The 16,287-nt window shown below is 39.4% G+C and overlaps 1 protein-coding gene and 1 pseudogene across 1 annotated transcript; both read left to right on the plus strand.

The window, feature by feature from the left end:
• Positions 1–202: 202 nt before the first annotated feature.
• On the plus strand, positions 203–1,683 carry LOC149029705 (protein EXORDIUM-like 3 pseudogene; annotated as a pseudogene).
• Positions 1,684–13,028: 11,345 nt separating this feature from the next.
• LOC149029706 (amine oxidase [copper-containing] gamma 2-like) lies at positions 13,029–15,935 on the plus strand. Its single transcript, XM_089142031.1, has 5 exons — positions 13,029–14,485; positions 14,589–14,702; positions 14,905–15,354; positions 15,425–15,522; positions 15,602–15,935. The coding sequence occupies exons 1-5, from the start codon at positions 13,151–13,153 to the stop codon at positions 15,813–15,815; spliced, it is 2,211 nt and encodes a 736-aa protein (XP_088998157.1). The 5' UTR covers positions 13,029–13,150; the 3' UTR covers positions 15,816–15,935.
• Positions 15,936–16,287: the final 352 nt, after the last annotated feature.

Below are 16,287 nucleotides of genomic sequence, written 5' to 3' on the forward strand. Positions count from 1 at the left end.
AACAAAAGGACAAACGCAGGCCCATTTTCATTTTCAACATTCACTCATTTTAATTAAGTACTGAGAAACTAACATTCAAAAGACGGTGGAGAAAAAACAGATTTTTCCTCCTACCAAACACCAGTTTCACCATCTCTCTCCTCGGCTCTGACTCTGTATATAAAGAAGTGTGGGTTTAACTCTTCTCTACTCAGCCAGCAAACTAACATGCGCCAGGGCTGTGTCAGCAGCAGCCGGTGCCCGGCGCCACCAGTAACGGCGGCGGTCCTCCGCTTCGCCGCTGCTTCTCTCCTCCTTTCCCTCCTCATCTTGGCCGCTCCGGTTTCTGGGTGGCGTCCATGGCCAAATCAAGCCCTAAACACCGTCGCCAACACCACCGCAGGGCTTGATTTCGGTGGCGCTAAGAAGTATGAAGGCTCCTCTGAGTTCGTTCATCTCAAGTACCACATGGGTCCTGTTCTCACCAACACTATCACCATCCACACAATCTGGTATGGCCGGTGGGAGAAATCGCAGAAACGCATCGTTCGTGGCTTCCTCAACTCCATCTCCGCCGCTCACTCCAAACACCCTTCGGTGGCTGGGTGGTGGAAAACGGTGCAGCTCTATACTGACCAAACCGGAGCCAACATCAGCCACCGAGTTCGTCTTGGAGAAGAGAAGAACGACCGATTCTACTCCCACGGCAAGGTCTTCACTCGTCTCTCTCTCCAATCCATCATCAAATCCGCCATCACCACCCGAACTAAACCCTTACCCATCAACCCAAAGAGCGGTCTTTACCTTCTCCTCACCTCCGACGATGTTCATGTAGAACAATTCTGCGGCTCGATTTGTGGGTTTCATTACTTCACTTTCCCTTCCATCGTTGGCTACACTCTGCCTTTCGCCTGGGTGGGTAACTCTGCCACCCAATGCCCAGGTGTCTGCGCCTACCCTTTCGCCGTGCCGGCGTACATTCCAGGGTTGAAGCCGGTGAGATCACCAAACGATGATGTGGGTGTGGATGGGATGATAAGCGTGATAGCTCATGAGATAGCAGAGCTGTCCACAAACCCATTAGTGAATGCTTGGTATGCAGGGGAAGATCCAACTTTTCCGACCGAAATCGCCGATCTCTGCGAGGGGATTTACGGTACTGGTGGTGGAGGATCTTATACAGGACAGATGCTGGAAGGAGAAGACGGAGCTACATACAACATGAATGGATTGAAAAGGAGATTTTTGGTTCAGTGGGTATGGAACCCAGTTGTGAATTATTGCACTGGCCCTAATGCACTCGATCAGTAATGGTGGTAGGTCAGTTCAGTAGGTATTACTACTCTGTAGTTACTACTACTATTACTTCTCTATTCAGGAATGGTGGATTTCTTGTGGTAATATTCAAATTTCAAAATCAACCACACTTGAGTGAGAGAGTAAAAAAAAGAAAGAGTTGCAGAAGATGAAGGATAATTAAGAAGGGAAAATTAATGTTTTGATATTGTTTGAGGTTTATGTGGAGTGTATGGTGAGAGGAAGGTGAGATCTGATGTGAAAAAAACTTGTAAAAGAGATAATAATCCTCTACTGCTATGGTTGTACAGAGAAAGAGGATTTGGGTTTCTGTTCATTAGAAGGTTTTAGAAATTGAATGGATATTTGGTGTAGGATAAAGAAATGCTGGTGTCTTTTCGCGCCTTTTTTTTATCCTAATATATTTCTGTTTGGATTGTTCTGTTCTGGAATGTCGATATGGGTAGTTGAGTTGAAGCCTGAAGGGTGTCAATTTTAGATCGAACCGTTTAAGATTGAACCGAACTATCCGGTTTAAGGGTTTGACTCGAACCAAGCTGAAGCTTGTTGGGTGAGATATGGCTGAGAGCTAAAAACCTGATTGGTTTTGAGTTGGTTCAACCCAATCGGTCGGTGGTTCGTTACCTGAACCAAATGGACCAAACCACTGCTGAACCATTGAAAATACTCATATTACTGAAGGAGACAATGGATTAATCTATTTTCTTTTATGAGACCTTGAAATATGTTTAAGAGTCATTGATATTGTGGTAGGCTACGCTAACGGGGTCAGTGTTTGCATTGGTAGTTCACAAGGCTAATGCTTGCATAAGTCGAATTTAAAAGTTTGAATATTGCTTAGCAGAGTATCACTATTGCATCTCCGTACAAATTTTAAAACATACTATAACGGTTTGATAATGGATTGATAATGATCTCTAAGTTGATTCAATCCAAATCTAAATCGTTTGTAAATTTTAACCTAAATCGTATTAAACCAAAATTGGATCGAAATCCTAATTTTGTTAATGCTCCATCCATGTTCAAGCTTGTGCTTCCATCCGAAAACTGCCCGAAACAAAAAGCGAACACTTTTGTATTGAGACTTGTGGAGTCTCACATAATTTGGAGTTTTCTGGAGGAGCAAAAGGTTAAAGTCTTCCAAACAGGGAAACACAAGTATCTTTTTCCTTTTGTCTTATACCCTTTCTGTTCTCTCCATTTTCGCCTTTATAAGACCTGACCGGAGGTGAAGAGATATTTTTTTCCGGGTCAAGTGGATGAAAGAGTTTCATGTCATAATCTTCCTTAAAAGGGAGTTCTATTTGGCTGCGAAGCACCGTGTAACTAACGGTCGAGATTAAAATACGTGGTCCAGATTTCAATTTCGACCAATTGTTACGCATAAATAATTCAAAACAACTTTTTTTAAGTCCAATGCAAAAGCAACTTATGAGAAACGCATAGTCGAGATTGAGATTTCGACTGCTAGTTTCGATTTCAATTGTTGACTCGACGGTGCTGCACATTTAGCACTCATGCAAAATCATCTTTCATGGTTGCAGCTCCGAATATTGCTTGATAAGAAATCGATAGAAAACATAAAATTGAAAAGTTGATGAAGAAATGGACGCATAAATCAATAAACAACAAAATTACAAGAAAAGAGTAATTAAGATATAATTAAGGCATCTAAAAGTGGGGAGAGTAATTTCTTCAGATTTGTATTTGCAGCAACTGCTGTTGGATGTTGCACCATGGTAATCACATCACGTATTCAAAATAAGATCGAATAGTTGAGAATCAAAGGGTGATTTACTTGTATATATATATATATATATATATATATATATATATATATATATATATATATATATATATATATATATATATATATATATATATATATATATATGGATCCACCCGGTTCCAAGGCTTTGCCTCGACTAATCCGGTGTTCGGACACCTGGTCCCCCCGTCGTGGTTGGTGAGTCTCCCAACTGGAATTTTTGCATCCACAAGGTTTCGATACCGGAACCTTGCTTAAGTAGACCAAACTGCTTACCACTTAGACCAACCCCCGTTGGTAAATACTATTTTTTTATTATTGAGCAAATTATACGGCACCCACTATATTTGAGGTAAAACTAATAATCATTTATTATTGTCTCATAAATTACATGACACCCACATGCAAACAAGTTACCCACACTTAAGTTTGCTGTTAAAATGGGTTATGAAACTACCTAAATACCCTTTGATACCATATCCAATCGCTAAGAGAGAGAAGTCACCTATCTTCTTCCTATGCTAGAAATCGAGATGTTCACATTTTGATATTTTGCATCTGGGGCAGAGGGAGCCATTTCCATCCAAGTTATAGGGATCTGAGTAGCCAAAATGAAATAAGATTTCAGATTTGTGAGTCGGGTAAATGAGGGGTTTGATTTTGTAAATTAATAAACTTAAATCTTTAAAATGTAAAAATAAAAATAGTAGTTACAAATATTATTATTATTATTATTTTACCTTTTTATATATATATAAAAAAATTCCATTTGTTAGTGGAAAATCAACTTAAAATATCTGAACTATAGAGATAACCAAGAAAGAAAAAAGTAAGCCAAATTGTCCTATAAATCACAGACTTAGACTCTTCTAGACAAGGGGTCGGCCACTAGGTTTGACTCTATTAGAATATGAGAAAAACTGCACTCTTCCATGGCACTCTTGAGTACTCAAAAGAATTCAAATCAAGTATCTTTGGGGTTGGGGCTCTCTCTATAAAGCTACCTTAGTATTTTTTTTCTTCCTTACTCAATTGAAGGATAATAAATTTGTTATATTTAATTGGAAAGCAGTCCAAAAGATAGCCTTATTATATTCCACTTCCATTTCCACTCCTCCCGTGGCCGCTACTTAAAATTCTTTGCCGCTTAAGCCACCCGCACTGAAGCTTTACTTTTGTCTGTTCTTTTTTTTAGTAAGAAGTTAAAGACTTCTTTCATAAACTAGGAAAATACAGACACACAGAAAGGAAAAATACAAAAGATAGCTGCATGAAAACACAAAGTTCGATATGAATCAAAGAGCGAAAATTGACCAAACTGTCGTACATGCAATAGACAGGGTCATCCAGACTAAGGAATGGGGCGAGCCCAATAATCCTTAGAACGAGAGCTGTAATAGTTACAGCAACAATTGGACGCTAAACTGTTAGAATATTAATTGAATATTCCACATAAGGTGGGCTTTATTGATTGTGTTACACTTTGATTTGGTTTTTTATTGGTCTGATATGAGTAATATACGGTTACTAGAACTCTTATATGGATTGGCTAGTGTGGGCTAATAGGGACCGTTAGATCTTGATGGATGATCTAACGGATTTGCCTATATAAAGGATACTAAGTCCCTCCTCTAACCCTAATCATAATCACATTATTCTCTGCGTTAGTTCAGAGAGGTTATACCATCCAGCCAGTGAATAGGGAGGAGTCTAGAGGAGAAGATCCAGCATCAAGTTGATCATAGAATCAACTTCCACCTCAAGTTCGTACATAGTGGGAGACATAAAGAAGATATTCCGCTGCGCTTCGTCTCCAATAGAACCATAGAAAAGTATGTTCATCATCATCTTGTGTTATTATCATACTAAGGTGTTTTTAGTCGATTTATGTGATCTTGAATAGAAATATTCTAACATTAACTTCTATCACTAGGTTTAAAATCTTTTTAAGAAATGTATAATTTCACTTTATTATTCTAGAAACCACATTAGGAATGTTTTCTCATGTCCACGTGCGTTGTCTAGTTTTCATTTTAAAATCACCTTTTGTTTTTTTTTGTGATTTGCTATGTCGGTTTATTTCTCCCAATGGACAAGTGACACATATTCATAAGTCACATTAAAGAATGGTAATTAAATTAAAAAAATGTATTTTTTACTTTATTTTATAAGTATAATATCAACCTTTGATGTGACGTAAAGACACGTGTCACTCATTTATAAGGAAATACATGGTCCATTTTCTTGTTAGAAATGGACTGGATAAAATTCCGAATCCGAGATGGGGTGGAGTGGGATATTTTTTCTGCATAACTTTATCTCAACAATTTTTGCTTAGAGGATGTCTCGATATCTTAACCTCAACCAGAAACTCTAGTTAAGGGTGTCAATTTGGTATAAAAACTGTTAAACCGTACCGTATCGAACCGTTTCAAAATTCGGTATGGTTTGTACTGTAACCAAATTTGGTATTTCGGTATGGTATAGTTAAGGTATATGGTATCATACCGTTGGTAAATACGGTATACCGTACCGTTAAACCGATTACCAATTATCATTTTCCGTATTGAATTTGGTACCGTATACCGTAAAATTCTTTACACTTTAAACCCTAAATTGGAAGTTATACGTCTTAACATTGACCACAAATAGCATTTTCTAGCCAATCTTGAAGTTTCTCTGCTATGGATTCTATCATATTGCTGCTGCTGAAACATAGTAATTGCTAATTTAAGTACTGAATGAATCGGATCTCATGAGCTGTTTCTTGGATTTTCTAGGCGAGCGTGGTCTAGATCCTGCCCTTTCTGTCAGGATAGCCTCAAGAGGGTGAACTCTTGGGACGTTTGGATCTATACTGAGAGTCATGAGGCTGTTGACATGTCTGCAATCTGCAAGGAAAACTTAAAGAGATTATCATGTACATAGATAAACTGCCTACAATAATTCCAGATCCTGTCTTTGCCACACATGATTATCACATCGGTTGAGGGCTTTGGTTTTGGATGCTGGTAACACAATGTTGTACATAGAAGCCTGGTTATGTATAATTGTCTTCCTCTTCATCTTCCTCTGGAAACTGTAAATGTTGGTTATTTTTCAATTAGGCTTTATGGTCTAATTCCTTCTGTATTGGGTCATTGTAATTGAAATAGATTTTAATGAGTTCCAGAATACCTTGGATTTTTTGAGGTGGTGTACCAAGCAGAGTGCTAATGTGATGAGACTTGCCATGACCCTAAAAGCATAAAAGATTAAGAGGTGGGTGGATGGGTCAGGCCCTAACCACTTCATGCTTCAAGTGCAAGAAAATATTTTTGGGTGCAGGGAAGAGAGTGGGCTTTATACCGATTTTCATACCGTAACAAAACCAAATCGTATACCAAACCGTGCCGTTTTTTCATACTATTTTTATACTGGTTTCATACCGTACTGTTTTTTTTTTGGGTTGCCAACCCGAGTTTCCAAGGCTTTGCCCTGACTAATCCAGTGTTCGACCCGGGTTGCACATCTGGCTATGGTGAATGAGTCTTCCAACGGAGATTTTTTGCATCTACAAGGTTTCGATACCAGAACCTTGCTTAAGCAGACATACCGTACTGTTTTTAAAAATACCGTTTTTTTTTTTTTTTTGGGTAAGAAAAATACCGTTTTCATAGCATACCGTATAAATATGGTACGGTACGGTTATGGTTTGAGGTTTTCAAATTCAATACTGTACCGTACCGTACTGTACTGACCGAATCGACACCCTTAACTCTAGTACACCAGCTATTGTGCCAAGGCCCGCCAACCTATATTATTTATATTAGAGGGTGAAAATAGTCTTTTGCTTGCTTAATTACTGTCGTGGGCTTGGACTGACTTAACAATAGAAAAAAACAACATTGTTTGATCAATTTTAGAGGCCCATTAGAAATTAAGAATGCCTTGTGCTTAGTATTGGTGTGTCAAAATCTAAATTGATCCATTTGGATTTGGGTTACTGTTTTGCTTCATGACCCGATCTCCTTTTAAGGGTCCAAACAAATTTATTTCTCATTAGTAATTTTTTTTTTTTGGTAAGATTTCTCATTAGTATTTTGCACAAGTAAGTTTTGTTTGATTTAAAGAGAATCATAATGTAATTGATTTATTTGATGGGGGAAGATATTCACCAATTTTTACCATGATTGAAAATTTAACAAGTAAAATTTCAAGACCACACATTGGGCTTTGGGCCTTCCCTAGCTAGCGGTTAATCTTAGGGGTGTCAATAAAATCCTGTCAACTCAAGCCGGCCCAAACCCATATCGAGCCCAACCTGATTCTTTTGACACGAAACGTAGGTTGGGTAGAGTTAGTTTTAGGGTTTAGGATTGTAAGAGTTGAATTCGGTTCAACTGGCCAGACCCAACCGGACCCATTGACACCCCTTGCAAATCTTCCACCCAAAAGTCATCATAACCCATAAGTTGAGTAATTCAATTACGATGAACCGGTTTTGATATCTGGTTTCCGATCACATTGGTTCGACCAGCTCTTATTTAACAGTTTTGGTTCAATTTATTTTCGTAAGTTGGAGTCCGGATTGTCTCCCCCGACATATGTTGACCATGAATTACAGGGGAGTCCACAAGATTAGGGTGATAGAGTTTATTTTTTTAATATTTTATTACTTTTATTTGTGGGCCCCATATAATTTGTGGTTGTAACGCTGTTGGAGGGAGCACAGAGTGCTCCCAGTCAGGGGAGATGATCCACACTCATTAAGTTGGACTATGACACCTGCCTTTTGTCCTTTCTGGCAAAAAGTTAAAAACAAAGGAATATTAGTTGAGATTCCACTTAGGGAATCCACAAAATTAGTAAAACAACTTTCCAATAGGCTTTTTCTTCTTCTTCCTAATTAATCACTTTCCATTACACTTTTTCTTTCCTTCCAACTAGTCTTTCGGTCACACAAAGTGAGTTGTGACTCGATATTATGTTATGCCATGGAATCCTCTTTCTCAGAATCTTGGTGTGGTGGAAATTGATGCAATGGAATCTCATGGATTAGATTCTTGTGTCTTTATACATAAATTGTTTTAAAGAAGATGGAATCTGTCGTTGTATTACACGCATATATAAGAAAGGTAGCTTTTATGCTCTAAACTCCAAAAATATTAAAGCTCTATGAGTGATGAGTTTATTCATTTATGGGTTTTGAGAGTAATAGATTGTGGTTAAAAAAAATAAATAGATATGTTAGGTGTGTTTTGAATTCTTATGCATGCTTTGTCAATCGATTTATTCTTATGCATTTTGACGGAAATCTGACACGAAGATGTGTTTTTTCTTCTTCACTTGTCATGTAGTTAAGTGAGTGACATTTGAATATTTATATTTGGAGTCTATGGGTGAGAAAGTTGAAAATATTGTTTTTCTTGGGTGCTTTTGAATTACTTTACATTGAAATTATTTCAAGTTCATCCTTGGACCTAATACATTGTGTTGATGTGTGAACCATGTTATTCATATCATCTTTTTCAATGCATCATTCCTTTTTTGGATTTTCTTTGTTGTTATTTGAAACATACTTTTTTCCTTTTGGTTCATAAACAAAGTCAGAAATCAGAAAAGAAGGCAAACTACTCAACAGGAACATTAGATGACTTCACTTGCAAGATCACCTATAAACCAAGAGGCAAATAAAGAAACCTTTCATGGGCCAGTCCTCCATATCAAAGTTCTTCTCTTCCATGTCCTTTTAATAGGGAATTGAGATAATAGGTGGGCCTCTATTATGGTTAGGGTTTGGGAATGAAACATCCCACCTAATTCATATGAGAATAATCTATTTATAATAATAAAGGCTGGATACATTAGTACATAATGTAAAATAGCAAGGGTATATTAGTTAATATGCTCAACACCCTCCCGCAAATTAAGTTAAGGGACCGGAGAGGAGCTTGAGTTTGGATCGCTGACAATGAGAGACAGAGAACCATTTATTAAGTATATCAGCTGTATGATCATAGGTGGTAAGATAGTGAACAAGCAAACGCCCTTTAGCCACTTTCTTGCAAAACAAAGAAAAGTCAACCTCTATATGCTTTGTATGTGCATGAAACACCGGGTTGGCCAAAAGATAGGTAGCTCCAATATTATCACACTAAAGAGTAGGTGGAGAAGATGAAGAGAGACCTGGCTCGGTAAGTAGAGATTGGACCCATGTCAATTTGGTAGTAGCGAGAGCAAGAGCCCGATATTCACTCTCACTCAGTACTAGAGTGAGCCACAATAATCTACTTGCGATACTGCCAAAAGATGAGATTATCACTAAGAAAGATTAAAAAAAAAAACCTTCCCGTAGACTTACGATGATCAGGGCACCCAACTCAATCTGCCAATTTGCATTAGTATAAGCCATAAGATCACGAGAGAAAGAAGGCATAAGGTAAAGACCGTATAGAGTGGTTCCTGTGAGATAACAAAGCAACCTCTTGAGAGCTCCCCAATGAGCATCGATGCGAGAGGCCAAAAATTGACGCAATTTGTTAACATAAAAAGCCAAATTAGGACGAGTCAAGGTCACATATTGTAAAGCCCCCGCTAGACTACGATAAAGAGAAGGATCCACCAAGGAGTCCCACCATCCTTTGTTAATGTGAGAGATGGGGGAAACGATGTAGCAATAGGCTTGGCACCTATCATCCCAGCCCGTTCAAGTAGAGAGATATATATTATCAATGTTATTAGAATTGGCAAAGACAACAAATCTGATGAAATTTGATAATAACCCAAACCCAGTACTCCAAACCTTTTTTGAATGGTATGCAAATATGGCAGCCAATCAACTAGATGAGTGTAATAGAACAATATATAATATCTGTAAGTGCTATTAGTTTATTTAATGAATTTTTCCTTTATCAAAAAAAAGAAAAAAAGAAGAGAGGATATATATTGTTGCTGAGATAAAAGTAAACCTGTAGAGAGTGAAATCAACTCCACTCCTAAAGAGAACCATGCATGACCTAGATCCTTTAAAGCAAACTCATGAGCAAGAGAACTCAATAAACAATCAACAACCATTGTGCTGGATTAGTTACCAAAATATCATCAACATAAACAAGGATGAAGAGAGGCTCATCAGACACATGGCAGAAAAATAAAGATGAATCAGTTTTGGATCCAATGAAACCAAGTCCAATAGGATAACTATTGAGACAATTAAACCAAGCACGGGGAGCTTGTTTGAGACCATAGAGTGACCGCTTGAGTTTACAAACATGATGAAGAAACTGCCCATCAATATATCTAGTGGAGGCTGTTACATTTACACATCCTAGGTAATAGTACCATGAAGAAAGGCATTGTTGACGTCTAATTGACGAATGGGCCAACAAGAGAGAAAATAACTATGATGGTAGTGGGATTAACCAAGGTTTAAGGTATTGACCCATATTGTATCGTATCAGCCGATTTGTATCAATATTGCAAGCCTACAATATGATACTGGACAATACGTATCTAAAATTTTGTCTTTCCAAATCGTATCTCAATGTATCGACCGATACGTACCGATACAATGCGATACATACCGATACGACCTCTATTCTTAGCTTCTTATCCTTCTTGTTTACTTCTTCACCTTGTAAGTTTTCTCTTCTCTTCTTTGATTTAAGGGTCTACATTGCATTGAAGCTATTATTTCAGTCCTAATTTTAAACCACCTTCTGCACGAAGCTAAAGACCATTTCTTGTTCTAGATTCACATCTTTCAACTTGCACCTCTGTAGGGCACTCCACCTTAATCTCGATCACCACTGGAATCCTAGCAAAGAATCTAAAAAAAAACCTTGTTTGTTTGTCTATCTAGAGCCAGTGAACTCTCAACAGTCTTGGCAATAGACGAGAGCACCTTTTACCTCCAGTCTTCCAGTAGAAGGTTAGAGAAGTGCACCCACACCAACTAAGAAAGGCTGGGTATCATGTATATTAAAATCCACTTGCCACATTTGGAATCAAATTAGTTGCAATCTCACTTGCCAAGGATACCAACACCCTACTTTTGCAATGCCGCAATATTCTTGAATTGAAAGATCACAAAACCATTTCTTGGAGGATGCAGAGACACTCCCTCCTTCAATGACCAAAACCATTTTGTTTCACCCTAAATCTATCCATTGGCACACTCTTAAAATCCGCACAACTAATGAGAGCATGCTTGAGCTGATCCCCCTCTGCTTTGTATTCATCTTGCAGAGAGCATAAATTGTTGGAACTTGTTATGTTCTGACCCAAATTCTTGTACCCAATTTGGAAGATGGATCCGCACTGACATATTTTGGCAAATGACTCAAATGACGCATTTTCGGAAATTTGTGGTTGAAGCAAAGGGCTTGGGGATGGGTCAATCCGTTTACCCGATTAGAGTCTATATTTACATATCTTATGTTCGTCTACCACACATTATTGAGGGATTTGGGATTTTTAAATTAGGATTTTGGGTGAGAGTTGTAAGGTCAGTTGGAAGGCTATTTTATAGGCTATAATTACATTATCTACCACAGAAGCAGAGTATATGGCAATGACTAAAGCAGTTAAAGAAATTATTCGACTTGGAGGCTTAATTGGAGAACTCAACATGGTTCAAGAGGTGACTATTGTCCATTATGATAGTCAGGGTGCTATTCACTTGACTAGAGATCAGATGTATCATGAGAGGACGAAGTACATTGATATACGGTATCAATATGTAAGAGAGGAGTTGCTGAAGACAATATCTAGGTATTGAAGACAATCCAACTGATTTGTTGACAAAGCCTTTATGTACAAGCAAGTTCAAGCATTGCTTGGACTTGATTGAAGTTGATCACATTAGAGCGTAGCCCATGAAAGGGCTATTAGAGAAGAAAATTATTCAACTTTGTAGGAGAATTCTGGTCAAGGTGGAGATCTGTTATATTTTGATCCAAATTCTTGTACCCAATTTGGAAGATGGACTTGCATCGACATTTTTTTTTTTGGGGGAGGGGGGGGCACCCAAATGACCCGTATGACTCTCTTTAATCAAGGAAATTAAGTGATGGGTAAATCTGTTTACCCTATTAGAATTTATATATATGTAGCTTATGGTAGGGTTTTGGGTGAGAATTCTTGTAAAGCCGTTCTTAGTAATTGGTTGTGACTTGTGAGATCTCTTTCTGTTCTTCTCCCACATAGTGAAAAACTCTTCTTCTTTGCCTGTGAACATAGCATACCGAATTGGTGTGTGAACTATGTCAAATCTCTGTGTTTTTTTCGTTTGTTTCATTTTAAATTTGCTATTTCGTGGTGTTTGTTTTGACAAAACCTTAAACACAACTTTGAATAGAGCTTAACAACCACTATCAGAATTCCCAAAGATAAATAACCTACAACAATATGGATATCGATGACCGAAATACACAGCCAAGACAATTCCGATCTATTCCTTAACCTCGCAATTTTGAACTCCCTCATCTAATCATGCTCATTTTTTACATAGAAGATGGATATACACAGGTGACAACACAAAACAATGCTGCCTGTCCAAATCCCTCTTATTTGCATGTGCTTCCAAGTTACTTATGTAATTCTTATTGGTTCTCACAAGGGAAATTGGTTAGGTGCTGCGTGCGCAGCATACAATCAAGATTGAAACTTGGACCGAGATCTCGACAGTTCATTTTTGAAAAGTAATTTTCAATACTTGTGTGCTCGTTTCGATCTCAACCATGTGCTGTAAGTGCTGTATATTAATTAGGCAGCACCCAAGCAAGCCCTCACACACACACACACACATATATATATATATATAAAGAAAAGAAAAAAAAAAGAGTGTTAAATCGGTAGCTTGAACCTTTTGACATTTTGCATGACAAATACTGAATTGGACAAATGGACGAGCCACTTCACTGGTCGGTGTGCGGTGCGTTGCAGTGGAATATCTATCATCTTAGTGGGATTGTAATCGTCTGCACTATTTGTATGATCGTCATCCTCACTGATTAAATTGATTAACGAATCACATTTGAGACACCGGCTTGTGAAATAAGGCTGGTCTCTCTGCGTTCCAAGCTTCAAACTGCAAGGGAGATCATGAACTACTCCAAAGGTTTCAATGGTTTCTTGCTGCTTCTTGCAAGCGGTCTTCTGATCATCCTCTTCGTCACTCATACCCGCATTCAACTTCCTGCTACTCCCTCCATCAAGGGAGAGCTCTTCGACTGTCCCTACTTCTCCCCCAAGTGCATATCCAGGTCTCAATTGCATGCCAATTCCAACTCTGTTCTCAAAAACCCAGCTGCAGAGAGATGGAAGAAACCCAACCATGAAACCGAAGTTCCTCTGCACCCACTTGACCCACTTACCATACAAGAAATCAACAAAGCACGAGCTATCTTGTTCTCCCATAAGGCCTTCTCCTCTTCTTCCTTCACTATCCACTCTCTTGTCCTCGAAGAACCAGAGAAGAACCTGGTGTTGAAATGGAAGAAAGGCGACCCTCTTCTTCCCAGGAAAGCTTCGGTGGTGGCGCTCGTGAAAGGCCAGCCCCACTTGCTCATTGTCGACCTGGGTTCGGGCCAGGTGACACAACATGAGGTGGTAGCTTCGCCGTCTGGGTTTCCCACGATGACCATAGAGGAATTGAATTCTGTAATCTGGGCTCCCTTCACTAACGCCGATTTCAACCGCACAATACTCGATCGAGGGGTTGATCTGGCTGACCTCATCTGCGGTCCTCTCTCCACAGGATGGTATGGGAAGAAGGAAGAAGCGAGGAGGTTGATCAAGGTTCAGTGTTACTCCATGCAAGGAACAGTTAACTTCTACATGAGACCAATAGAGGGCCTAACCTTGCTTATAGATTTGGATACCAAGGAGGTAATAGAGATCTCTGATCATGGTCGTCAGATACCCATTCCCAAAGCTAACAATACTGATTACCGCTACGCAGCACAGAACAAGCGGGTGAAGCTTATCAACCCCATTTCGTTGGAGCAACCGAAGGGTCCAAGCTTTACAGTAGAAGACGGGCACATGATCAAGTGGGCCAACTGGGAATTCCACCTGAAAGGTGATCCAAGAGCAGGTGCGATCATCTCCAGAGCCATGGTGAGAGATTCAGAAACAGGTGAGATGAGAAGTGTGATATACAAAGGGTTAACGTCGGAGCTGTTCGTGCCTTACATGGACCCAACAGACGCTTGGTACTTCAAGACCTACATGGACGCCGGTGAATATGGGTTCGGTCTTCAAGCCATGCCGCTCGAACCTCTCAATGATTGCCCACGAAACGCTTATTACATGGACGCCGTCTTCGTTGCGGCGGACGGAAAGCCTTACGTACGGTCCAACATGATGTGTATCTTCGAAAGCTATGCCGGAGATATTGGGTGGCGCCACATGGAGAGCCCCGTCACAGGCATGGATGTAAGCGAAAATATGAAACCTCAGAGACACTTCCAGAGTTCCAGTTAGAATTCTACAAATATTCTGCAATGTCATGGTTTTCTGATTCTGGTTTTGTTAGCAGATAAGGGAAGTCAGACCAAAGGTGACGCTGGTGGTGAGGATGGCAGCATCTGTTGGCAACTATGACTATATCGTTGACTGGGAGTTCCAGACAGATGGGCTCATCCGAATCAAGGTTTGTAACAGTTTTTGGTTTCAGATATTCTTCTGTGTTTCCATGGAGATCACCATATAGGTTGGTCCACTCAGCCCCCTTGGGCCAACCCATATGGTTTTGATAGGCAAGGTTTGATCTTTTGTACAGCAAAGGTGTTAAGTCTAGATTCCAAATTCACATCCTTGATTTGCAGTAACACCTTACAGTAAGCTGATCGCAGGTTGGGTTGAGTGGTATGTTACTGGTGAAAGGAACAACATACAACAATATGAACGAGGTACCAGAGCAAGAGGATATCCACGGCACTCTCTTGTCAGAAAATGTCATCGGTGTCATCCATGACCATTACATCACTTTCTACCTGGACATGGATGTCGATGGCTCTGATAATTCTTTCGTGAAGGTGAATCTAGCTAGGAAAGAAACTGCACCTGGAGAATCGCCGAGGAAGAGCTACTTAAAAGCCACCAGACATGTTGCCAAGACAGAGAAGGATGCACAGATTAAGCTGAAGCTCTACGATCCATCAGAATTCCATGTCATCAACCCATTAAAGAAAACCAGAGTGGGAAACCCAGTTGGGTACAAGGTTGTACCAGGGGGAACAGCTGCTAGCTTACTTGACCATCAAGATCCTCCACAACTGAGAGGTGCATTCACCAACAACCAGGTAATGAAATACTACTAAAACCATGCAATCTTGTTCCGTTTCATGGTCTCATTCTCTTTGATTTTGGCAGATATGGGTGACGCCGTATAACCGGAGTGAGCAATGGGCAGCTGGGCTTTTTGTATCACAGAGCCAAGGAGAGGATACCCTTGCTGTCTGGTCTGAGAGGTAATAGACTTGCAGAAGCAAAAGCTGAGGTTATTTATATGCCGGTTTGAGCACTGATTACTGATATTTGAATCTCCAGGAATCGTCCAATTGAGAACAAAGACATTGTGCTGTGGTATACTTTGGGATTTCATCACATACCATGCCAGGAAGATTTCCCCATCATGCCTACTGTGTCTTCACATTTCGAGATAAAGCCTGTGAATTTCTTTGAGAGAAATCCAATCCTCCAAATCCCACCAAACGTCGAGGAAGACCTACCTGTTTGCAGTGCAGTTGCTTCCACTCAATAGACTTTTGACCTAAAATCCAGCACACCATGAACATTGTATGCATATGATGCATCCAGACACCTACAGTTCACATCTGTGTACATGAAGTCTCTACTTCCCCCAGAGAATAAAAAAGAAAAAAGGGAGTAGGAAATAATTACATAATCTCTGTTTTCAGTTTCTCTCTCTCTTCCTTTTCATCTCAGGAAAGATGAGTGCACATAAAACCTCTTTTAAAATGGGCACCAAAATAAGCACATTTCCATCTACTGAACAGGGTTCTCCACGAAAGCATAATCCTATAACTTAAAATAAATAATGCCATCTTACAAAAATCTGAAAATGATATAACATACAAGATCTGTTAAACTTCAAATATGAATGAACTCATCAACAATAAATTATGATCCTGTGTTCCTTCCTCCAGATTACATGTGATCATCAAGCAAAAAACTCTAATTCGATGTCAAGCAAACTACACATTTATTCCTTT

This window comes from Hakea prostrata, chromosome 1 (genome assembly GCF_041222555.1).
Source record: "Hakea prostrata isolate BN-2017 chromosome 1, UWA_Hpros_2, whole genome shotgun sequence".
Classification (NCBI taxonomy): domain Eukaryota; kingdom Viridiplantae; phylum Streptophyta; class Magnoliopsida; order Proteales; family Proteaceae; genus Hakea; species Hakea prostrata.